At 35.8% G+C, this 26,336-nt stretch overlaps 2 protein-coding genes across 7 annotated transcripts; one reads left to right on the top strand and one right to left on the bottom strand.

The window, feature by feature from the left end:
• Window positions 1–1,143: 1,143 nt before the first annotated feature.
• Window positions 1,144–23,926, bottom strand: LOC138705926 (gastrula zinc finger protein XlCGF57.1-like). 5 transcript variants are annotated; one of them, XM_069834712.1, is made up of 4 exons: window positions 23,792–23,926; window positions 7,178–7,280; window positions 6,388–6,467; window positions 1,144–3,695 (listed from the first exon to the last, which is right to left on the bottom strand). In XM_069834712.1, the coding sequence occupies exons 2-4, from the start codon at window positions 7,268–7,270 to the stop codon at window positions 2,492–2,494; spliced, it is 1,377 nt and encodes a 458-aa protein (XP_069690813.1). In that variant the 5' UTR covers window positions 7,271–7,280; window positions 23,792–23,926; the 3' UTR covers window positions 1,144–2,491. The 5 variants fall into 5 exon arrangements, with proteins under 5 accessions (XP_069690813.1, XP_069690809.1, XP_069690812.1 ...); XM_069834708.1 differs by lacking the exon at window positions 23,792–23,926 and adding an exon at window positions 9,183–9,657; XM_069834711.1 differs by lacking the exon at window positions 23,792–23,926 and adding an exon at window positions 9,401–9,657.
• On the top strand, window positions 18,619–25,259 carry LOC138705925 (uncharacterized). 2 transcript variants are annotated; one of them, XM_069834706.1, is made up of 3 exons: window positions 18,637–18,878; window positions 21,557–21,793; window positions 23,818–25,259. In XM_069834706.1, the coding sequence occupies exons 1-3, from the start codon at window positions 18,752–18,754 to the stop codon at window positions 24,861–24,863; spliced, it is 1,410 nt and encodes a 469-aa protein (XP_069690807.1). In that variant the 5' UTR covers window positions 18,637–18,751; the 3' UTR covers window positions 24,864–25,259. The 2 variants fall into 2 exon arrangements, with proteins under 2 accessions (XP_069690808.1, XP_069690807.1); XM_069834707.1 differs by lacking the exon at window positions 21,557–21,793 and having other exon boundaries at window positions 18,619–18,878.
• Window positions 25,260–26,336: the final 1,077 nt, after the last annotated feature.

The raw sequence follows: 26,336 nt of genomic DNA, 5'->3' as shown, positions 1-26,336 counted from the left end.
TACTAGCATCACTTTTATCGTTTTCAGAAAAATTTGAAAGGAATGAAATAACGTCTTGATAGTTTTCTGTCAGAGATAAGATAAGAGCCCTGACAGTGAATCGTATTGGACAAAACAGTCTTAAATTTTGTTCTGAGCCATATGCATTTGTATCTGTTAAAGAATTAAACCAGTTCAACCTTTTCAGGGACTCTCTTATCATATTTATTAGATCTTGAGTTATATTGATCACATTTCTGCAAGTCCCTACTGTATATGATAACAGAAGTAATTACTAAGGGCATGCAATATATTTTCTCACTGATCAACTGTTAAGTTATTTGAACAAATAATAACTGTGTTAATATAAACTTTATATAACATTTATAATATTAATACAGTGAAGTAGTTATTATTTGTTTAAATAACTTAACAGTTCATCAGTGATCATATAAGTGTTAAAAGAGTGTATCCAGAAATGAATATATTTTCTCCTCATATGAAGTGAAATTCCGAAATTAATCCCAGTTTACAAAAAATATTTCATTACAATTCACTCAAAGTGTAGCCTACTGTACATGTCTATTGTTACTTTGGTATTACAGAATTTCGGCACCCTCGTGCCCATAGTCAGAGCAGGTTATATCATGGGGGTTGATCACACAAGTTACACTGGTTCATGGCTTAACTACTAAGAACATTAGCATTTGGCTGTGGCTCATAGTCTTGTTACAGTTATTATTCAGTCAACTGTCCAAAGATATGTTTTAACTTCATAACATCACTCATTAGGGAACTAAGTTACTGTAACTTAAGCATACTTTGAAATTCTGCCACTTTTTGTTTCACCAAAGATCCCGGAATAGCTGCCCATACTCGTGCAAGGAAATGTGTATTCTGTCAGAAATTACTGTACAACTCCTATCGCCAAGTGGAGTAAAAAGGCCAGAATCTTAAAGTACGGAAACAATCGCGAAGCACTGAAAAGAGGACTGAAGTAGAAACAACAATCATAATTATCCAGTGGTGGCTCGTGGACTTTCTTATATATATATATATATATATATATATATATATATATATATATATATATATATATGTATATATATATATATATATATATATATAATATCTAACATTTAATAATTATGCTTATCACGAACACAAGTTAAATTTAACACTAATTGTGTATTACAGTATATTAAAACATTTTTTAAACTCGAACAAAACTCGATTAATCTATCGATTAACCGATTAAATTCAAATAGTTAATCGATTAAATATTTTGATCGATAGATAGCACTAGTAATTTTGTCAGTACTGGTCTGTAAATGGTGGATTTCCACTTCCGAAATCACCAGAACTGTGTGCTAGTTTCGCCATCTCTTCACAACAACGTCATTTTATGATAGAAATCATAATTATGATACAATAATACAAGGAGTTATGAGGTGTAGCTTTTACCATCAAACATAAAATGAGATTTTTGGATACCTAGCACAGAAACTTACCACTGTAAGATGTGTTTAATATATACAATATCTTTGGAACAAAAGAAATATAAAAAGAGCGCTTGAGGAGCAAGTTTTATGTTGTTCAGGCACTTATCTATATATATAATTTGAACTGGTAATGGAACTTACGGGAAACGGCTGAACGGATTTTAATGAATGACTCCTCATTTTGAAGCTTGGATCCCAATTATTTTCAGAAAAATAGTAGTTTTCAGTGAAATGTCAATTTTCCTACATAGTTTTCCTATTTTACAAAATCCATCTGTCGTCAGTTTTGAGAACTAATGGCTTTTCAGAATAAAACAAAACACACACACACACTATAATAAGCAATATTACACGAAGGCCATGACCTGCAGGATTGCTGACATATTTAGAGCAAATTTTGTGACATAATGACAACAATATGTCGATCTTCATTTGTATAATTTTTTACATCATCTCTATAATTGGTTATTAAAAACTTTCAAGACTTACTAAAAATAATTTACAGGTCTGATTCAGTGTTGTGTAATTTTCTGAGTACAGCTGTGTATTAAAAACTACGAAACTTAAGGTGGTTTGATAACATTATCACCATTAAAAGTGAAATATTATTATAGTTAATGCCATGATATGAGTATTTGTCAGTGATATACATACTCCCACATGACAAATCCACTAATACTGACATTGTTACTTGCGTTTTCGCTTTTAAACTCAAAAACTGAACATGGATGGGTTCAAGAAAAAGTATTTTGGCATAAAAAAACCATTCAGAGAGAGTATGTTTCATTATTATGGAAGCACATAACTTTTTAAAATGACTGATAGACCTATTCTTCATTGAAAATAAATCTGAAAAATTTTTATTTGAACTTCTAATGATCTTAGTTTACAGCATTTGCAGCACAAGCCACTAGTCTTTTTTAATCGTACCATTAATTAATAATAATTACATTATCAACTCGTTAGTTTAAGAGTCTCAAGTACTTACAAATAATCTTTAGGCCTACAACTCAAGCAGACTTCTCTCTACTGTGTTGACGAATATGTCTTCCCAGATCTCCCTGGTACGCAAATCTCTTACTACAAACATTACATTTGAAAGGTTTTTCTCCGGTGTGAGTACGACTATGTTGTTGAAGGTTCCCTCTTTGAGCGAAACCTTTGCCACAAACATCGCATATGAAAGGCTTTTCTCCTGTGTGAATGCGTGCATGTGCTGTCAGAAGTCCTCGCTGAGTAAAACCCTTTCCACAAACATTACACTGAAAAAGCTGTTCTCCAGTGTGATAACGACAATGTGAAACAAGAGCTGTACGTTGGGCAAATTCTTTACTACAAATATTACATCTAAATGGTTTCTCCCCTGTGTGCTGGCGATAATGCGTTACAAGTGTCGAGCTTTTAGCGAATTCTTTATCACAAACATCACATTTGAAAGGTTTCTCTCCTGTATGTTGCCGGCAATGTGCTAAGAGTGTCGAACGTTGAGCAAACCCTACACCACAAATATCACATGTGAAAGGCTTCTCTCCAGTATGAATTCTCGCATGTTGCAGTAGGTGACCCCTTTGTGCAAAACCTTTTCCGCACACATCACATATAAATGGTTTCTCCCCAGTATGTATTAAACGGTGTCTTGCTAATACTCCAAGCTGAGCAAATTCTTTACCACATACATCACACCCAAAGGGTTTTTCACCAGTGTGAATACGACTGTGTGTCAAAAGGTTTCCACGCTCTGAAAATTCTTTATCACAAACATCACACTTAAAAAGTTTTTGTCCAGTATGTCGATAACCATGTGCAATGAGCAGTCCACGTTGGACGAAACCTTTGCCACATTTAACACACATGAATGGCTTCTCTCCGGTATGTTGACGGAAATGTGTAATGAGGGACGAACGTTGAACAAATTCTCTGCTACAAACATCACATTTAAAAGGCCTGATTCCGGTATGTACACGGCTATGTGTTAATAACTTTGAACCTTGCATGAATTCTTTACCACAAATATCACAAACGAAAGATTTGTCCTTTCTGGGCGTATGTCTTTGCACAAGCAATGATTGATGAAGTGCGAATAGATTTCTACAACTATTACTGCTGAAAGGTCGTATTTGATAACTTGCTTTGATATTAGGAAATTCTTTTTGTGTGTAAATATGTCCAAGCGGAAGTCTAGCAATTTCAACTCCTTGTGATGACTCCATAAACCTATGTAATAAATTGAAATATTTAATTATGAACAGATATTACATAAAGAGCAATCAATATATTCATGCATTCATACCTTATAGCACCAAGAAATTATGTATTAATTTCATCAGAGTAACAACAGGCTAATAAAATAGCAGAGAATTATGAAAGAGACGAACATACACTAGACAAGTTGTAATTATATATTTTGGTAATGATCTACTTTACGTTGTTCACCATGGCTGACCTACCCAGTAGTGATGTCATTAATATGTTTACTCACAGTTTACTTGGTTATTTAACGACGCTGTATCAATTACTAGGTTATTTAGCGTCGATTTGGTGATGTGAGATAATATTTGGCGAGACAAGACCAAAGATTCGTCATAGATAACCTGACATTCACCATAGGGTTAGAGAAAACCTCGGAAAAAATCAAACCAGGTAATCAGCCCAAGTGGGAATCAAATGCCCGAGTGAAACTCTGGATCAGCAGGCGAACATGCTACTGCCTGAGCTACGCCAGTTGCTACACACTGTTATGCTGAAAATATTGTCTGACAGTATTTTGCTCGACACTTATCTGGCCGCAGATACAATCTTTTTACGCAAAAGTAATTTCAATAAAAATAGTATAGCCTATCCTATTCCAATCTTGTTTGTAGTGACAATGTATCTTTTTATCCGCAATATTGTCATCCTTTTTCTATTCCAATGGAATTAATTCCCGAGTTCATTTCATTGCTCCTGGTTGTTTTGTCGAATGTCCGAAGAGAGGTTTGAACCTCATAAGCGACATCAGTAAGGCATCACTTATGAGGCAACTAAGCCAGGAGGTAATAGAGTAGGGTAGCCAGTTCCTTTCCCCCCCTCTTCTTGCATAAACTGTTGACTAGTAACATATTACACTAATCAGAATTGGAATGTATGCAACAATTTTGTTTTTTTTTTTAAGTGGTTATTTAACGATGCTGTATCAATTACTCGATTATTTAGCATTAGGGAAAACCTCGGAAAAACCAAACCAGGTAATTAGCCCAAGCAGGAATGGAACCTATACCCGAGAACAATTTTGAATCAGCAAGCAAGCACCTCAGCAAATTAGCTACACTGGTGGCTATTTTGTTATTCCTCTGATACATATCATCAAATGAGATATACTGCCTGATAACAGATGTACGTATCAGGCAGAACATCAATCAGAAGTACATTGCTACTTATGGATTAGATAATTAGAGGTGATGCTTTTCAATACGCTGATGCCCACATTGAAAGATAAGCCACTTGAAATTTAACGGCCACTGACCAGCAGAGATATAATCCGACATCTGTAACAAATGTTGCAGTAAGGATGTGGAGCAAAAGAGTGGACACTCTAATTGCTGACATTAAATGGTGTCTTGCCTTTCATAAAGGAATCATAGGAGTCCAATATTTCAAATATGTGGGTGACATTTTTCAAGCATCGTAAGGCACCTAATTTATTTAAAATCATTCAATGTATTCTCGCAATGCCATGATCAAATGCATTTTTGAACGCGTTTCAGTGTGATGCAAAATATTTGGAACAGTAAAAGGCAAAGACTAAAAGTAGAATGGTAAAAGCTGAATTGTTTGTGCATTTTAACTACAGTATGAAGTATGCAAAATTCGCAAAATTCCTGAAAATCAGCAATGGAAAAGAACTTGTTAAAGCTGCAAAATCGGAGAAGAAAATAAATATAACTCTAAGATTAAAACATTCAACTATGTAATCTTCAAGCAGCATTGCTTACTGAACTGAAAGTTACGGGCTCAATGGTAAGATGCCTAAATCGATTCTTCACATTCCACTTCCTACTACTATTTATCGTAATAGCAGCCGTAATAGTACATTTATTATTTCTACATCAAACAGGATCAAATAATCCCACAGGATTAAATAGAAATAATGATAAAATTCCGTTTCATCCATACTTTACCATTAAAGATGTTGTAGGATTCATAATCCTAATTGCTTTACTAGTAGTACTATCACTAAAAGAACCTTATATTCTAGGAGATCCAGATAACTTCACCCCAGCAAATCCGTTACTCCAGTCCATATTCAACCAGAATGATATTTTCTATTCGCGTATGCCATTTTACGGTCATATATATTATATTATATTTTCCTATACTGGTATGCATTCTTATTTTTATTTATTTTTTTTACGACACTTCATCATCTTCGATGGTTATCTAACATCTGAGTGAAATGAAGGTCATAATACTAGCGAAATGAGTCCAGGATCCAGTGTCAAAAGTTACCCAGAATTTGCTCACCCCAGAAAAATCCTCAACCAGGTAACTTGTTTCAACAAGCATTTGAACCTAGGCCCACTCGTTTCAGTCAGACATGTTAATTGTTACTTCACTACAGTAGACTACCAGTCTGTACTGTTGTCCCTAAATACATACTGAAATGTACGTATATAATAATAATAATAATAATAATAATAATAATAATAATAATAATAATAATAATAAATAAGTTTAAGGAAAGGCCAGATAGTACCGGTATATTATTTAGGCAATTAATACTAATATTTTGTTTTAAGAAAATGTCCAGTTCTGCCCTCAATCAAAGTTGGCAACCCTAACACACATGTCCTTATACACATACATAAAAAGAATATTTTATATGCATAAGATTATTGATACATTAAATTATCAATATATGAATACTTACTTATCATGCAGAGCTTCATTTTCCTCTGTTATTTCTTCCTTCAGTTCTTCCTTTACAGAAGTCATGTACCATGGCTCCTCCTCCAGAATTGCAAAAGATATACATCAATACATAAAGTATTTTCGTCCCTGAATGCCAGTCTTATTCACAAAAACATTCACATTTCAGCTCTGACTTATTCAATAATATGCACTTTTTACTTCTAAAACATGGCTGAAAATGAGGTGAGTGCAATTATGAATCTCATGATGAAGTAAATACAAACAACCAGCAAGTGATTTTCGAAAAACAAAGTCCAGCAATGAACATACTAATACTTCGTGTGGATGCAGAAATGCCATTACTTACTTACTTACAAATGGCCGTTAAAGAACCTAGAGGTTCATTGCCGCCATCAGTCCCTATCCTGAGCAAAATTAATCCAGTCCCTAGCTTCAAATTGCACCTTACTCAAATCCATTTTAATATTATCCTTCTATCTACGTCTCGGCCTCCCCAAACGTCTTTTTCCCTCAGGTCTTCCAACTACCACTCTATATGCATTTCTGGATTCACCCATATGTGCTACATGCCCTGCCCATCTCAAACGTCTGGATTTAATGTTCCTAATTATGTTAAGTAAAGAATATAATGCGTGCAGTTCTGCGTTGTGTAACTTATCTATTCTCCTGTAACTTGATCTCTCTTAGCCCCAAATATTTTCCTAAGCACCTTATTCTCGAACACTCTTAACCTCTTGAAATACACATTTTACAATACAGATATATTACTTTCAATCAAACTCCCTTACCTCTGGTTCGCATTTTACTGCAATGAATTCTGGGACTTTAGGAGTGTCCTCATGTGTGATATCTGTAAGGTTCCTGGAATTGGACTCATCCATAATAGTTTACCTATAACACATACAATGGTTCCTAGGATGTTAAAGCTTTACACCAAATTTAATCAGTATTCAAATAAAAATTTGGAAAGTCTCTTATGCTTATGAATCTCAGAGATATGCTACAAATAAATCAATCACACAGATATGCAAATAGATCAGTCATTCAAGAGACTCTACAATTAAATTAGGAAGAACTGATTTGGCATATAGGTATAGGTAAATACCAGCCCATGACGAGCACTGAAACATGCTAATCAACTACAAAAATAATTCTTCATAAAAAATCAAGGAGGAGGAATGATTGAGGTCATACTCTACTTTACCTTCACGAAAGCAATTCTTACCAGTATTAATTGGAGACTGAGTGCTCTTTACATATATTTTATAAACTGTTACTAAAGGGGAGAATTTTATGTGGATTTAAAAACAACTAATTACAAAGAGCCGTCTTCATGAAATTGTTACAGCTAATGAATTCATTCATCATTCATTCATTTAGTGCTCTGCCCAAGGGCAGGTCTTTCACTGCAAACCCAGCATTTTCCAATCTTTCCTATTTTCTGCCTTCCTCTTTGTTTCCTCATGTTTGCAGTTTTTCTTGGGAAAGATAAATGCGGTAGCTTCCCGTTGCTTTCTGCACACCACTCTCTCTTTCGCATCTTAAAAAGATCCCAGGTGGCCCCAGTGTGGAGATGAGGAGAATGGATATGACTAATTAGGCCCTCCAGACTTCATCGAAATTCACCGCAAGGGTTAAATATCAGTTTTATCAGAGTTTTGACCCGATCAGAGACCAAGAAATCCCAATTAGCCTTTGCCCCCCAGCTAATGGATATTAGTGGATATTATACCATCATTTTCTCATAACATCAACATAAGAGATTTAAGTTGGAGAATTACAATAACTGAACACATAATATTGATCAAACAGAATTATGGTCACATGCTTGTAATTGTGACAGCTGATCTCATTCAGAAATTATAATTTGTGACACATTTCTACTGCAATCTCAGTCTTGCATATGATAATTCCTAATAAAAATAACTTTATATTAAATTTAAATTGAATATTCGATCTCGCTTTGCATCCCACACGAGACTGCCGTCTGATTTATGTTTATTTAATGATTAAATGAAACTGAGAGGTGGTGTAACTTTACAAATATATATATATATATATATATATATATATATATATATATATATATATATATATATATATATATATGGAAAAATAAATATGGTTTAGCATGGTCGAGAATCAGTGAAGGTTAGATTTGGTTTGTTCAGGCTTTTAGTACGTCTGACATATGCGCTTTTTGGAAAATACGTACCGTACACAAATAGAATACCATGTATTGAAAAAAGGAATGCTTTCCCGCGTAGTGCAACATAATGGTGGTGATTTTATGTGAGAATGAGAAAATCATCAGTCGGGTATATAAGAAACTAAGGTATTTGGATAGGACTGGGTGGATTTATAGCTTTTGCGGTAATCATATTATCTTTTTAGACTGGTGTGTTGAAATTTTGACGTTATTTTCAATTATTAATACCGGTACCGGTATCGTAGTATTTTTCCTCCTGTAAGTTGTGCGTAGAGGAATCGAAGATTCACCAAATTTAATAAGTATAAACTAATTTCCGTTCTATTAGTTTACGGGAATATTATGATCGAGATCTGGGCCAAAAAGAAGTATTTTTCTTAAATTTGATTTATTTAAATATAATCAGAACTCCTATTCTCCTAATCGTGCAAATGAACACAGCTGTCACATTATGCCGGTAATCGTCATAATTTAATATAAATTCGAAACTATATGGTACCGGTGCTGGTAGGTCTATTTATGCCATACATTATTTATATGAAATTTTACCAACTGAAGTTTAAAGTACCGGTACTGGTACTTACCGTGCACAACATTGTGGTAGGCCTATTTCTTCAGGGCTACAAAATTATTAAATTGTATTTTTTAGTTAAAATAATGCTACTTCAACTAATATTACCCCAAATTTTGTAAAATAGTCTCCCAAAATAATAAAAAATATCTGACGATGTATCACTGTTGTAAAATTATGAATGAAGATTATGTTTCATCATCATTCCAGAAACAATTAACATAGGCCTACCTACATTTATTTTGTGTACCTTTTCCCCATAGTTGTTACACAGATGTCACCGAAATTTAGGCCTATATTCTCCTAACGTGTGTCAAGGATCACTGTTTCACTGCGTATTTTACTTGCTTTCGAAGCCTACACCTGACAACGCTGATAATGACGATTAAGTAGGCGCGTTTTCAAATAGAATTCTCGTTCTGTGAATACTTGAAAACTGTACCGGTAAACAAAGAAATTTGCTAATGTTTCGAATACCGGTAATGCAAACCTTATACCAGGAGTTCTCAAGCTTTTTGAGACCACGTCACCCTTCACATTTCACATTTTCCTTACGACGCCCCCCCCCCCTGTAAAAAACCTATTTGGTGATTTTTTTTTAAAGGAAATAGTATTTTACATTACTAACTTGTATTCTTTTAAATTTAAAGATACAACATTAGAATAAAATAAATATGTACACGTACCGAAAATTTGCATGTTGAACTTCAGCATACATTATAGGCCTACTCGTAGATTTTAGTTTCTCGATATAGCCGCGACGCCCCAAATAAAGGCCTGTGATGCACCAAGGCGTCGCGACGCACAGTTTGAGAACCCCTGTCATTTACGGTACTCTAATTTAAAGTGAAATTACAACTTCAATTAAACAGCAATAATAAATCTTATATATTATTTTAATGTACCGAAGTACATATGATATTTCCATGCAGATATTCTGCGTCATCATACAATGAAAGAGTAATGGAACGGAGAAAAATTCTCTCCAGCGCCGGGATTTGAACCCGGGTTTTCAGCTCTACGTGCTGATGCTTTATCCACTAAGCCACACCGGGTACCACCCCGGCGTCTGACAGAATTGTCTCAGATTAAGCTCCAACTCTTGGGTTCCCTCTAGTGGCCGCCCTCTGCACTACGTCATAGATGTCTATGAACGTAGGACCGAAGTCCACACATGTGCTGAGGTACACTCGTTATGAGTGATAGTTGGCCGGGATCCGACGGAATAAGCGCCGTCTTAAATCACGAAGTGATTTACGCATATCATATACATTATTTTAATGTACCGAAGTACATATGATATTTCCATGCAGATATTCTGCGTCATCATACGATGAAAGAGTAATGGAACGGAGAAAAATTCTCTCCGGCGCCGGGATTTGAACCCGGGTTTTCAGCTCTACGTGCTGATGCTTTATCCACTAAGCCACACCGGGTACCACCCCGGCGTCGGACAGAATTGTCTCAGATTAAGCTCCAACTCTTGGGTTCCCTCTAGTGGCCGCCCTCTGCACTACGTCATAGATGTCTATGAACGTAGGACCGAAGTCCACACATGTGCTGAGGTACACTCGTTATGAGTGATAGTTGGCCGGGATCCGACGGAATAAGCGCCGTCTTAAATCACGAAGTGATTTACGCATATCATATACATTATTTTAATGTACCGAAGTACATATGATATTTCCATGCAGATATTCTGCGTCATCATACGATGAAAGAGTAATGGAACGGAGAAAAATTCTCTCCGGCGCCGGGATTTGAACCCGGGTTTTCAGCTCTACGTGCTGATGCTTTATCCACTAAGCCACACCAGATAGAGAATTTTTCTCCGTTCCATTACTCTTTCATCATATGATGACGCAGAATATCTGCATGGAAATATCATATGTACTTCGGTACATTAAAATAATATATATGATATGCGTAAATCACTTCGTGATTTAAGACAGCGCTTATTCCGTCGGATCCCGGCCAACTAGTCACTCATAACGAGTGCACCTCAGCACATGTGTGGACTTCGGTCCTACGTTCATAGACATCTATGACGTAGTGCAGAGGGCGGCCACTAGAGGGAACCCAAGAGTTGGAGCTTAATGTGAGACAATTCTGTCCGACGCCGGGGTGGTATCCGGTGTGGCTTAGTGGATAAAGCATCAGCACGTAGAGCTGAAAACCCGGGTTCAAATCCTGCCGCCGGAGTGAATTTTTCTCCGTTCCATTACTCTTTCATTGTTTAATAAATCTTGCTTGAAAAAGAAATTAATAGTTTAAAGCATTAATTATTAACGATGCACAATTTAGGCTGGGTTTACACATTGCGATTTTGCAGGAACGATTTTGTGGGACCGATTTTGCTGGACGACAACAACACATTGGTTTAAATGGAACGGTATACACATTGCCGCAGAATCGGAGCTTGTGGGATGGGACTACAGCATGCTGCAGTTTTGCAGGATGCCGCATGGCGGAATGTAGGACTACAACACATGGATTCAAATGGTGGCGTTTACACAGTGCAGTTTTGCAGGATCCTGCACGGCGAGTTTTATAACTACAACTCAAGCATTCAGGTAGTGACGTTCACACAATTCAGTTGTTATCTGTTTGTTTGTGGTCCTGTGTGTGATATTCGACACAGACAGATTTATTCAGTGTGTTCAAGAACACCCATCATTATGGGAGAAAGGGTGTAAAGATTACATGGACAAAAATGTGAGGGAGAAGAGCTGGATTATTGTGGGGGAAAATATGTTTCCATCATGGCAACAAATGACGGAATATGTGTAATTGTGTAAATTGAAAAAGTATTCGAACAGTTTAAACTCCAGTGACGATTAGACCTGTGACTCCTACGCGTCTGATCATGGGAACTTCTTACCACAATGGGGTTCAGTCTCCAGTGGCCAAAGAAAAAAATTGGAAAGCATGAAAATAACTTGCCGCTCAAGAAAAATGTCTAAAGCAAATGGAAAAGTAATTTTAAGAAAAAAAAATCCCGTTTAAGTGCACCGAAAATTGCCTGTGATCTTGAACTACAACTAAGTGTGACAGCACAGTTCGTAATTATTTGAAAAACAATTAATATCGTAATAGTCAGAAGAAAATATTTGTTAATGAAATCTTTAGGAAGAAAGATTAAAATTCGCGGAGAAAATTATATATATGGAAAACACCTCTAATCCGTTCTGGAACAAAGCGAAATTCACAGACGAGAGCAGATTCAGTATTTTTTTTTCTGGTGGAAGATGTGACCAAACACTGAATTCTACTCATGAGTAAAGACTTATTGGTGTCACTTATGAAGTTCCAATCTGTCTTAGGCAAGTTGACTAAACAACAATATAGTTATATTGAAATTTATTCAGTTTATTTTGTAAATTTTTATTATATATGTTATACTACAGCTCAAGTAACTGAAATGGTTGACTATTGTGTTCATAATTATCTATCTTTGATCGTATGGGATACGTTCCTAAAAAATGCCATAACTTTTGTCTTTTTAACTGAGCTTCCTAAACTATATTCTACAGTAACCTTGCATAAATACTGAACGGCTATCTGTAACTCATCATTTTAAATTGGCAAATATCACTTGTTCATCTGCAAACATTATAGAATTTAAAATCTGTGAACCTAATTAAAATGTGTTTCGAGATTGTTTTGCTGATAATAGGATGACCAGAACTCTTAACGATATTCTGAAACATAGTGCTGTAAAGATGATGATCAAGAGTTCGTCGAAGAAATTGGATATTCGATAAAATTAAAAAAATAAAAACTTATTTTCATACTGTTTTATCTGAGTAATTAAAAAATTTAACAACCCTTCATTGACACAGAAAAGAATGAACCCAGGATCTTCTTTCTATTGATTCCTTTACGCGAACTAGCAGCTTCACAGACAGAGTTTGCAGTTTTTAATGACTAGCTGTCAGACTACAATCACAGACCTTCGGCTGGGCCTCAAATTTATGATCACCCAAACGAGGGATTGCGTTTTTGTGGGAAATGTGTAGACTGATGAAGGGCATCCCGTCAGGCAGGAGGTGATAAAACGGGTCCTGCAAAATCGCGATGTGTAGACCCATCCTTAGTGATTAGAAGTTGTGCACTGCCATCTCTCCTAGTCCCGAGGTAGAAATTTTACATGAACATTTCTGACCTCCCCGAGAATCGAACCCGGGCCGGCTAGTCTGGAGGCAGACGTGCTACCAAAGAGTTATCAGTACTAATATACAATATAAAGGCGTTATGATGGATGAAATTTGAGATTAAAAGAACAGGTAATGAAAACAAGAAGCCCCTTTATCGTCTACTTTGCACATGCATAAGATTTTGGCAGTTGTCACCAGAACACTGCAATATGATCGGCACGAAAATTGTAAGAAGTGTTGATAGACTTCTTTGCACTTGCTGAACTCGAATTTCCCTGGCTGTCACCAATAATATAGTTCCGATAATGCAATTTTCTGTCTCCTACTTGCCAACGTGGTAAATCAGAATATTTCATTGTACTGTGGTGACAAGTCAGAAAAAATTCGATAGGGTGTAAAGTGAATTGTATTTTAGCCACAATAAATTGATCAATTTTGAATTAATTTTATCAACGATGCCAACCAAAAAATGTGCCAGAAGTGTACTGCTTATTCAGTGAATTGAAGGACACGCAACTTTAACAACTGATGATACAGGTATCTCATATTCTTATGTATAACAGAAAATCCGTCAATAATAGTAATTTGCTTAAAACAAAATAAGTTTTCTTTTTATTTTAACAGTGCATATTATGTTATTTTTATTGCACAATTTTTTTTTTTTTTTAGTGCATACCTGCATGGATATTTTGCCGGTTTTTAGTGTATATGAATCCGTCCCCTACTGACCAGTGATGGCGCCTATATTTTTTATTTATTAGTGTCATAAGGTGGACAAAATTTTATCGAAGTGAGCAACCCTTACAATTTGTACTCAAGTCATTTAAATTATTTTGAGAGTAAACTATTACTGTTGGAAGAAATTATTTGTACCCCTAATATTAAATGATTAGTCCGGATTATTGATTAATTTTCCAATTGCGTAATATCTAGATGCAGAACAAAAATGTACAAGTTGAAACTAAAATTAAGAAATTGAAACACGACTGAAACTGTATATACACAGTGATAATATAGGCTGTCAAGTAATTGTTAAGAAGTTGCGAGCTGAAATATAACAATATGAATGATTAATAAATTAAGTTGTAATTGTACTAAAAAAAGTTGTAATTGTATTTTTAATTCTGTGATTTATGTAGAGTTTGGGGGCAGAAGAGTAAGCACTATCCTACCGAAGCCCAAAGGGGTATAATGAAATTAGTAAACGGCAATAAAAATTCTAAATATAAAGTATGACAAATAATTTTTATTATTTTACTGCTTCATGTCGAAGAGTGGGAGAAGACAGTTCGGAAGAAATGAATCAGCAACTGAAAGGGATTCTCATAGAGGGCAACACTTGTCTTGTATGTGATTCAACTGGTCATCTGGGAGGGTCAATGGAGGGGTCAGTAAATCATCTTCCCCAGCAGTGCACAAAGGGACTTAATTTACTATCCACTTGAGCTCATTAAGATGAGGGTCTCCTCAAGGCAGGCTGGATTACACTAGATCAGCTGCGAAAGAATAAACAGTCCTATAGCTTCTCACACAACATACGAAGTCTGATCAAAATCATTGCAAAATATAGGCCTACATACACGATCCTGCGTGGTTTATAGACATACACATTGTCAATACAATAAAAAAATAACAATTCTTTACTTAATACAGTCTACTTCCGATAACTCGCACGAACTTCAGCGAAATAGTGAAAATCGCAAATTATCCGCAACATTTTTTATTATTACTCTGACAGATTTAATTACTAAAATACACTACAAAATCAAGTGCAAAATGTGGAACAGTGCAAAACAATTTGAAACAATATTATTATACAGTAGCTACTGCAGTGAAATAGAATCTTAAAACAAAAAACATAAGTTTTACAAAAATATAATGAGTAAAGACACTTCAGTTTAACAGAATAATGTTATCTTTTTTGTTTCTTAGAGTAGGCCTATTGTTCATTTTTTCTGATTTTAGATCGCAAACTTTTTATGAAAACAATATCTGTAAACGAAATGTCATTGCAGTTTTCCACAAACGACAAAAGCGTGTCTGAAGCGACACTAGTTTGGGTGTGTGCAACTTTAGTCTTCTTCTTGCTTTATTTATAGACGTCCTATTCAGTCTTGGATCCGAATTTTAACGTCTGTGTTAAGTCAAATTACGGAAAATCAATATCTTTAAATAATAATAATAATAATAATAATAATAATAATAATAATAATAATAATAATAATAATAATAATAATAATTATTATTATTATTATTATTATTATTACCGTAAAGTGGGGTGACTTTGAACGCCGAGGTGACTTTGAACAGTAATTTAGCGCATTTCTAAATTAAATGCTGTACCCTATTGCGATAAAACTGAACTAGTTTATTGACAACTTAAACAGTTTTATCGCAATAGGGTACAGCATTTGATTTAGAAAGGCGCTAAATTACTGTTCAAAGTCACCTCGGCATTCAAAGTCACCCCTCTTTACGGTATTATTATTATTATTATTATTATTATTATTATTATTATTATTATTATTATTATTAATTTATTCTGGCGAAGTTAAGGTCATCAGGCATAATCACAATCACAACTATAACAGTAACTTTATAAACAGTAAATTACTATTGGTTATTAATGGAAAAAAATTCGCTCCAACAACAGAGACCGAATTTTTCTCCATTAATAAAACCAATGGTAACCATAACAGGTCCCACGCCGTGGCATCATGGTCTAAGGCATCCTGCCTTGGACTCGCGTTACAGAATGCGCGCTGGTTCGAGTCCTCATAGGAGAAGAAATTTTCTCATGAAATTTCGGCTAGTGTATGGGACCAGTGCCCACCCAGCATCGTGATGCACTTGGGGAGCTATGATAGGTAGCGAAATCCGGTTGGGAAAGTCAGCTATAACGGCTAGGAGGATCATCGTGCTAACCACCCGATACTTCCATTTTGGTTGGATGATCGTCCACCTCTGCTTCAGCATGTGGGCGTGAGGCCAGCAGCCGGCTGGTCAGTCTAGGCCCTTCAAGGGCTGTAGCACCACGTATTATTACAACCATAATAGATAGGACCAAAAAAATTAATCTTTATGTAGAGTACATTACTGTCAAAAACACACGAGATGAATGAGAGGGTGATAAATGAACGCGTCTGCACTTTATCTAAACAAACGGATGAATGAAGGACTTTTGTAACTTCCTGCCTTCATACTCGCACTCTTCGTCATTTGCGCGATCCTTTCCACTACCAGTAGTCAAATCTCGTATGATATTGTTCCCACTTTTTTGTCTGTATCCATGGTCTTCCTTATTAACGTTAACCTCGGAGAGGAGAGAGCATAAATCGAAACTGGTAATCAATAAAATCATAAATTTACTCGATGGGTGGGCATAGAAAATCTATGGAAGCAGGGTTTAACATTTACTTAACTTACTTACTTACAAATGGCTTTTAAGGAACCCACAGGTTCATTGCCGCCCTCACATATGCCCGCCATTGGTCCCTATCCTGTGCAAGATTAATCCAGCCTCTATCATCATATCCTACCGCCCTCAAATCCATTTTAATATTAGCCTCCCATCTATGTCTCGGACTCCCCAAAGGTCTTTTTCCCTCTGGTCTCCCAACTAACACTCTATAAGCATTTCTGGATTCGCCCATACGTGCTACATGCCCTGCCCATCTCAAACGTCTGGATTTAATGTTCCCAATTATGTCAGGTGAAGAAAACAATGCGTGCAGTTCTGCGTTGTGTAACTTTATCCATTCTTCTGTAACTTCATCCCTCTTAGCCCCAAATGAACATTTACTTAACTACGGTATGTATCAAAACTTTATGAGACCAGAAAAGGATGGAAAGGTCTAATCATTATGAATGATGATATGTCGATTTATTGTTGCATTTATAATTATGATAAAAGTATTTGTAATACCGGTATATACTCCTTTTATGCTAATGTAAGCTATTGAAATACTGAATGACATCCATTTTACTGTAATAGAATCAATCTTATTCCATTTATGAAAACAATTACATCACCACCACAACCGACACCATCACCACCTCTAGGGCCACCTGTTACTGCCGCTACCACCGCCACCACCACCATCTTTTTCTATGTCCTTTTAAAGATGTCCTATCACTTTTTCTGAACTTTACAACCAGCAATTTTTTTCTAACACCATTTTAATTCTTCGAAATAAATCAATGTCCGGGAATGAGGTGTCATCTTCTTGCTCCAAAAACCTAATGAGAGCCTCTGCTGATTCAAGTGCAGTTTATGGTGGAACACGCGATTCAGGCAATATTCCATCTTCATCTCTGCTATCGTCACTGTCACTCTTGTAGTCTCACATCCAGATCGAATTTTAGCTGGATTTTCGTGATTAATTTGGGAGAAAAAAAAGCTGGAAGATTGTCGGATAATCCGATGATCAGTTATCGAGAAATGGATAATCGTTGTTCTGATGCAAAATACTTCATCATCTTGGACAATTTAGGCTTAAATCATTATGATCTGTTCCGAGATATTACGGAGAAAATGCTATAACTAAAAATTGTCTACAGCTGCAAGGTACGAACTGTACTGTTGGATTTGCTTCACAATAGTCTGACAACCTATCTGAAGGATTTCATTATAATTTATCTGATTATAATTTTTGATCCTAAAGAATACTTTTTGTGGTTATTATTTATTAATAACGGAGAAAAATTAATTATAATTAATAGGAGAAAAAAATCATAATAATTAATATACTGTACTTATAACAAAAAAAAAAACAACATATGGATCATTGTACAATGTAATAGGTATCGGTAGCAGGAATTTTGTTCGCAAATTTTGTCCGCGAAATTTCTATGTTTCACACTTGAGTGTTTTATTCATTGAAAATGTTCTTCCTACATCGTAAAGGGTACCAACAACGACAACAACATATTACAGAAATGGAAAAGGTAGTGGTATTGGTACCAAATGTATGCAAGCATCATGTACTAAAAGAAATGCTAATTTTCTTCCAGTACTGATTACAGTACTGCAAAAAAAAATGCACCTTTCTTAATATATCTGTCTTTAAAAGGCTAAAATATCAGAAAAAATATACATCTTCTTGTGTAAATATGAATATACTGTATGTAGGTATTTCTTCATAGAAGTTGCACAATAATATGCATGTAAATCGTTGACCAAAACATAATATTGTCAGAGAATATCACTTTTATAACTTTCAGAACGTTATATGAAATGTGTGCACTTCGTTCATAAATCTGGGGCTAGTCATTATTGTTAGTGTCAAACAAATATTCAGCTCTGCTAGTGTAATCTGTTCTGGTCTGACTCAACGGAGAGAGGGTCTGCTATTCGTACTGGGGATGTATCACAGACGCAGACTACAGCAGGTAGCCACCACACAGACGAACTTCTTTTTGTCCCATGTCATGTTGCCTGGTGCTAGTGCTGGTACTTTGTGGAGCAAGCAGTCTGGCTATTGGTCTTGCTCAAGAGTACAGTCAGCACCTTCTCAACTCAATAGAAAACCCACTACTACAGCCTTGGACAGGTGAGACAGGTCTTCAACACTGCTGAGAACCATTAATTGTTTAGCCAATTGATACTTTTAACATAGATTAAGATGATACAGACGCTGACAAATTTTTTTGATAAGCATGTTGGAATAACTTGAGCAGGTAATGTACAATTATAGAATATCAGTGAAACTAGTAATAGTGACAGAGGTCTATCATTAAAGCATATTCTATCGTAACCAGAGGAACTATCTTTCATTCATATGTTTCTGTAGTACGGTACTCTAGAAAAGTCAATTAATGATAAATTATCCAGAAGCAGAAGAGAAAACAGCAATCCATTTTGAATGTTTCGTACTACTTGAATATAAATACCGGTACTTGATTAAATGGCGAACTTACTCGTGTTAATTATGTAGGCTCTGAGGATAGTGTCAAATAGTACCGAAACAGCTGTAAGCTGCACATGCTTACATAATTAACACGAGTAAGTTCGCCATTTAATCAAGTGTTTAGAAAGCAGTAATAGTAAATGAGTAATAGTATTAGTATTAATAGTAGTAGCAGTACTAGTAGCGACAATATTTACAGTAGTACTGGCAGTGATAGTAGTAGCAGTAGAAATCTAGCGATAATGGTAGTAGTAATATTAGATGGATGGTAGTGGTTGTAGTAGTAGTACTGTAGTTACATATAACAGTGGTGATAACTATAACAGTACTAGTGGTGGTATTAATTTTAGTAAAAGTGGTAGTAATATTTGTAGTAGTAGTAGCAGTAGTAGTAGTACCGGTAGTAGTAGTAGTAGCAGCAGCAGTAGTAGTACAGTAGTAGTAGTAGTAGTAGTAGTAGTAGTAGCAGCAGCAGTAGTAGTAGTAGTAGTAGTAGTACAGTAGTACAGTACCAGTAGTGTAGTAGTAATAGTAGTAGAGGTGGTGGTGGTAGTAGTAGTAGTAGTAGTAGTAGTAGTAGTAGTAGTAGTAGTAGTAGTAGTAGTAGTAGTAATTATAATAGTGGTGATAACTATAACACTACCAGTGGTGTTATTAGTTTAGTAGAAGTGATAGCAATATTTGTAGTAGTAGTAGTAGTAGTAGTAGTAGTAGTGGAGGTAGTGGCAGCAGTAGCTGCTGTAATAGTGTCGTGATAGATGTGACAATTATGCATGTTTAATTGTTTAAAGTGATTAAGCACGTATGACTTGAAGCCTCCCCTATTTCTGTACTTAGCCTACTCAGTGAAATTCGATCTCACTGTTAGATTTGGAAAACAAAAGAGCCAACCTGAAGATGTAAATGGGGGGGGGGGAGGGGGAACGACATTATGTTCGTACTGTTCCATATTTTATGGACAAATACGTCCTACAACAAATTGAAGTAATAGACTTTATGGTTGAAGTGGGCGGAACTATTCCCGGTTTCTTCTTCCAAACCTGGCAACGTTTCGACCTACAGAGGAAGCAATTGACGACATCAATCCTGCAGCTCTGAGAGGATCCATATTTTTACTTCGAAACCATCTCTACGGTCAATAGTGATCTTCGAATAATTAATTAGTACCTAATTATTTATTCAATCATTTCTTGTCATTGTTGTGTGACTCCATTAAACTTAAACATATATATGTTATTTATACTTTCAACTGCCTATTGCACAATATGCTCTGTCTTTGTGGCAGCCTGTTAATACAGGGAGCTGTTATCATTTAGATAAATAAATAAAAACGATGTTAAATGTTCTGCAAACATAGATAAATCTTTTGGTGCAATGGAGGACATTCTTTCGAAAAAGTCTCTAATATTGCACAATGTTGATATGTAGGATTTTTTAAATGATGTTAACTTTTTTCTTTACTTTTTGCCCTACACTGCTAAGAACAGAACTCAGACTATACTGCGCTTTTTAAAAAGCGGGTAGTGACACATGTAAGAGAGTGCCAACAATTTAAGTGATGTGATTGCTTTGGTAAACCGGAAAAATGAGCAGATATAAATACAAGATTTCCTTCCAACTCACTGCTTGCCAGTATATTTTGAGCTGTCTCAATAGATACAGCATTACTCGAGTCCAACAAGTTAACCACCTCTTTAACTGCTTATGAGTAGATTCTGAGCATAATATAAGACCGTATAAAGCTACATTCCTCATCAGGTTAACACTGGTGCAGGTGGAGGTGGAATATTAGGTGCCATTAATCTAAACAGCTGAACTCTTCGATGGACATTTAACAAACATTTTCTTTACGGAGACAATGAAGTCAGTGACCTAGCACGTGATGTTTGAGTGCTCGTATTTCATCATGGTGATTCGCATATTCTATCTCCCATGAAGCTCCTTGCTGTTAGCGTTCACGAGGGGGGGGGGGAAACTTGTTAATCTTATAAATATTCTATATAGACCTTAAAGTATTGAAAATATTATGCATTTATAAAAATGACGAAAATAATATGCACTTATATGCAACATAAAAGCATGCTTAATAAACTCAAAATTGATAATTTATATAGATAATGGGTTATATCCTCCAGAAAAAGTATGCAAATGCATGAACTTCCGGGCCCCACTAATAAAAATAAAGTGATTTGCTTTTCATACAATTATTCACTAATTGGTCAAGTTCATGTGCATGATTAGTGTGTACGAAAATATTGCGTGACTCATTAAGACTTAATCCACTAGTACGGTATTCATGCCTTTAAATTAAACATAAACAGGTGTGTTCCTGTCCATGGGGGCGCTGATAGGATGCCTCCTCTCTTGGCTTCCACTACGCTGCCTTGGACGCCGCACAGCACTTCAGCTTGTGGTGGCACCACTACTCACAGTGGGGAGCTGTTTTGTATTTTTGGCAGGGGCTATGTCTCCTATCCTTCTCTTGGGATCATCACTTCAAGCAGCTGCTCTAGGTGTCAGTTATTCTGCAATGCCAATCTACATTCTGGAGTCCATGTGTAAGTGAGATGTTTATCTCGTTTTTCATTTGCATTTTTCAGAACGTAGCAGAAAAGTATAATCTGGTAGGCCTACTTAATTGCTCAATAATAATTATTTCACATTATGGGTTTGGTAATCAAGTGGCCATGCGTACCACCATATCCGAGGCTCTCAGGTTCCAGCCTGGCTCATTGTGTTGAATTTATAAATTGATAATAATTCTTAGCATAGCTTTCTTCGGAAGGGAAGTGAAGCTGGAAGGCCAGTACCGGTAGGGCTACACTTCTAGCCTAAAGTATGTGAAAGAACCCAGTACTAAATGAGACAGTCCATGCAAAATGTATTGATCATTTCTTAACCATGTCATAATTAAACTCTGCTAGACATCCAGATGTATATACTACCATCATTATCATCAGCAGTACCATAGTGAATTCTATCGGTACTGTGTCCCCATCTCAGAAAAGGAATTGGTCACAGCCTAGAAAGATCTTAATCACTCAGATTAAAAACCAACCAACCATATTAAGAATTCCATTGTGCAATTGAGTTGAAATGGACAATTTGACATTAAGTAAATAAAGGCGAATGGAAATGGAGGACATCCAAGTGCCTTGGTATTAGACGCTGCTACACTAAGTAAATACCTATTCTTTAATATTTTAATTATATTAAAATTAACACATTTTTTAAAAAAATCTGTGTATTTCAAATAATAAATATAAAGTCAAATTTTGACAACAAAATTATGTAGGCCCACAGATTTCAAAACTCTTACACTCTTACTAAAATCAATTTTTAGAACACGAAATTATCTGAAACAATCTTCAGCTTTGTAACTGTTGCTTTCCATTGAAAATTCTCATGTGAACAAAAATTCTCAAATTGTGATATTAACGTCTCCATGTAAATTAAATATGCTAAATATAGTCTAAAAATTAGTAAAGTGTGTGTGTGTGTATGTGCTTGCACATGCGTACACGTGTGCATATATACATATGTCCCACACCATGGCATTGTGGTCTAAAGCATCCTGTTGCAGAATGCATGCTGGTTTGAGTTCTCATGGGGGAAGGAATCTTCTCATGAAATTTCGGCCAGTGTGTGGAACCAGTGCTCACCCAGCATCGTGATGCACTTGGGGAATTACAATAGGTAACGATATCCGGTTACGAAAGAAAGCCAGCTATAATGGCTGATGGGATCATCGTGCTAACCACACGATACCTCCATTCTGGTTGGATGATCATCCACTTCTGCTTTGGCATGTGAACATGAGGCCAGCAGCCAACTGGTCAGTATGGTCCCTTAAAGGGCTGTAGCTCCACAGATGATGATGATGATTATTATTATTACTGTATTATTATTATTATTATTATTATTATTATTATTATTATTATTATTATTATTATTAAATACAGGATTTATGTTTATGTTCCTACCATTATCTTTCATTCGTATTTTTATTTTGAAAAAGTGTATGATCAAATTAGTGACAGAACTCTTCATGACAACAGTTTAATGTTAATAATAAAAAACCTAGCTCTATAAAACAAATTAATAATTAAATTATAAAACTCAACAAATAAACTAATAATACAAAATATGAAACAGTACAGTGAGCACTTGACTTGAACAATCTTGAAACTCCTTCCCAATTCATAGTTATGTTGTTTTGAACAACAGACAAAAAGAGCATGCGTTTCGTGTGATTGTCGCAATGGTTCTAATTTTGTTATTTTTGTTATTATAGTAAAGTGACTCAGAAGTTCTTTCAGCTCATTAAAATAAAATTTAAGTTATAAAGTTGAAATTTCGGCCACAAAGAAGGGTAAAAATTGTATATCTAATATTTTAGGAGGTAAAAACTATAATAGGTACAGTACCTATTTACCCTCTGAATTCTTAAGGGAGGAATATCTTACCCACCTCCCATTGTTATGTCACTTAACACACATTTAAATTCATATTTTGAAATAATTTTGAATTTAGTCAGGAAGGTACAATATATTTACCTGTAAACATGATATTATCTGTTTAGGTTTTCCCAGTAACTCTAGAGCTGCTTCTGCCATTATCGCATGCATCCAGCTGCCAACTGCCATGGCAGCTCTGTTGGCACATGTCTATCCCATATCATCCAATGCCCGATATTTATGCCTCACACCAGCGGGCATCATCGCAACTGCTGCACTTGGTCTGTGCTTCACAGCAGAGTCTCCAAGATGGTTGCTCCTGCGTAAACAGCAGATCCAGCAGGCGAAGGCATCACTCCGTGCTCTTCAGGGACACCATGGAGATGTCTGCCATACGCTAGCAATGTTTCTGAAAGAGGAAGAACAATTTTGTGAGCGGACCAGCATAGCCATGCTGAGGACATACTTGCATTCATTGTTGCTTGCAGTAAGCCTATTAGGTCTACCAAGCGTGTGTGGCATACACGTATATGATTTCTATTCGGCGTGGGTGTATAAATTCGCAGATATCTATGCTAATGACAAAATCATCACTTTATCGGTACGGATTGCTGCAGTGAGTATTGCATCAGGAATACTCCTCATTGCTCCTGGACCACAGTCTCTAGGTGTGTCCCTTATCATTTCAACTGGAACCATTGCTATAGCGCTTGGAGCAACTGGACTGTGCCTCTTCAGCTTAGAACAGGGAGAGAACTGGACTTGGATTGTGCCATGGCTTCCGATGGTGATACATCTTGTGTTTCAGATCACATTCTGGCTGGGAGTGAGCTCCCATGCTCCTGTCACTGCCTTCCAGTTCACGCCATCACCTCTCCGCCCATCTATCTTGAGCCTTGCAGGGGGATTGCATTGGTTTCTAGTACTGACAGCTTCCAAGTTCCTAGTTTTCATGATAAACACAATACATCCATTTGGAGTGTGCTGGTTTTATGCAGCGACATCAGCTCTTGGACTTGTACTTATAGTGTTCAGGGTAGTGCCAAATCTTAGCAAAGAGACTATAATATGTGGCAAAACTCCTTCCTTGATATTAGCAATACAAGAGACACGAGAAGAGACAATGTGTGAGCTTGAAGGCAGTGTAACATCAGGTTTAGAAACAAGATAATTAATATCAATGACTAAGAAGTGATAGCTACCTCGTATCCAAAAAAAAAAGGTCATTTAGTTTAACTACATTATATTTAGAATACCTACATTATTATTATGTTATAAAAATTGGGTAGATACCAGTAATTAATAGCCTGTCCTCGAGTAGATCTTGCAAAGGAGAAACATATACATATGAAAAGGTTGTCTATTTTGAGAACATTCAATTTTTGTAAATTTTCCGATTCATCTGCAAATTCACAGATACGCGGTATCACTTCTTAGCCACTGATATGATGCAGCATCAGGACAAATATTGGTAATGGTAATTCTTTACTTAATTACATTGTACGACTACAAAGGCTACTATGAAACAAAGATGAAGATGATTAAATTGAAGATTATTATTACCATTCCCATTCTTAGTGTTCTGCCCAAGGGCAGGTCTTTCACTGCAAACCAAGCATTCTCCAATCTTTCCTAGTTTCCTCCTTCCTCTTAGTCTCCCTTATGATCCATGTATTAATAATAATAATAATAATAATAATAATAATAATAATAATAATAATAATAATAATAATAATAATAATAATATTTTTATTCCCTGTCCAATATAATGCATGTGTCGCCTCTACCCCTTTCCTAGTGTCAGTCGGTTAAATTAGTGAATACCGGTACTGAATAATAAAAACGGTGGTGTGGGAAGAGTACTGACCTTTGAGCTTATACAGTAGCTGTCAATTTGTCGAAACAGCTTAAGTTATAAATAACTATATAAGCAATACCGTAAATATAAAAGAAGAATAAACCGTAGATTCGTAGAACTAGTTACAATAAAATTTGAAATAAAAGCAGTGATGCGAGGGAGTGAAAATGATGGTGTGAGAAAAGATGTACTACGGTACCTAGCTACCTACAATAGCAGTTCTTGGGAGAAGAAAAAAAAAGGGTGTTATTCTTAATGTTTTCAAAATAATTATAATTCACTACAAAAGACATGCCATATTATACTTTCCCTAACCCTACTGTCTCAGCTTCGAGATTTCTTTTAGCAGGTTATAATGTTACTGTCAATATTGTAGTGTGTCGTTTGTTTGTGTCTAACTATTCAACAGCGTGCAGTACATTGTATATGTTCTGGAAAATTTACAAAGATGTTTTTAACAACTGAGTATCGAGTATCAGTTAATGGTGTCAAAATTTTGGTATTGGTATCGGGTGTTGGATATCGATAAAAAGCAGTATTGTCCCATCCCTACAAGCCATGATTCTGTAATTAAATGTTAGGATACAGCTGGCCCAATATTATTACGAAAGCAATAGGAGTCTTTCTCATTGTCTGAGAAAATTTAGGACACTTAACAATTTGAGACAAAGCCCATGTTTCATTTGTAATTATGGTGATTTAATTGGCAGGTTTCAAGAAACTGGTTCTGTTGTTGATGATAAGAAATCTGGAATACCAACCAATGATGTCACCAAGGTACCGGTA

The sequence above is a fragment of the Periplaneta americana genome, chromosome 9 (assembly GCF_040183065.1).
Source record: "Periplaneta americana isolate PAMFEO1 chromosome 9, P.americana_PAMFEO1_priV1, whole genome shotgun sequence".
NCBI lineage: Eukaryota > Metazoa > Arthropoda > Insecta > Blattodea > Blattidae > Periplaneta > Periplaneta americana.
This window is presented reverse-complemented; position numbering and strand designations above follow the sequence as displayed.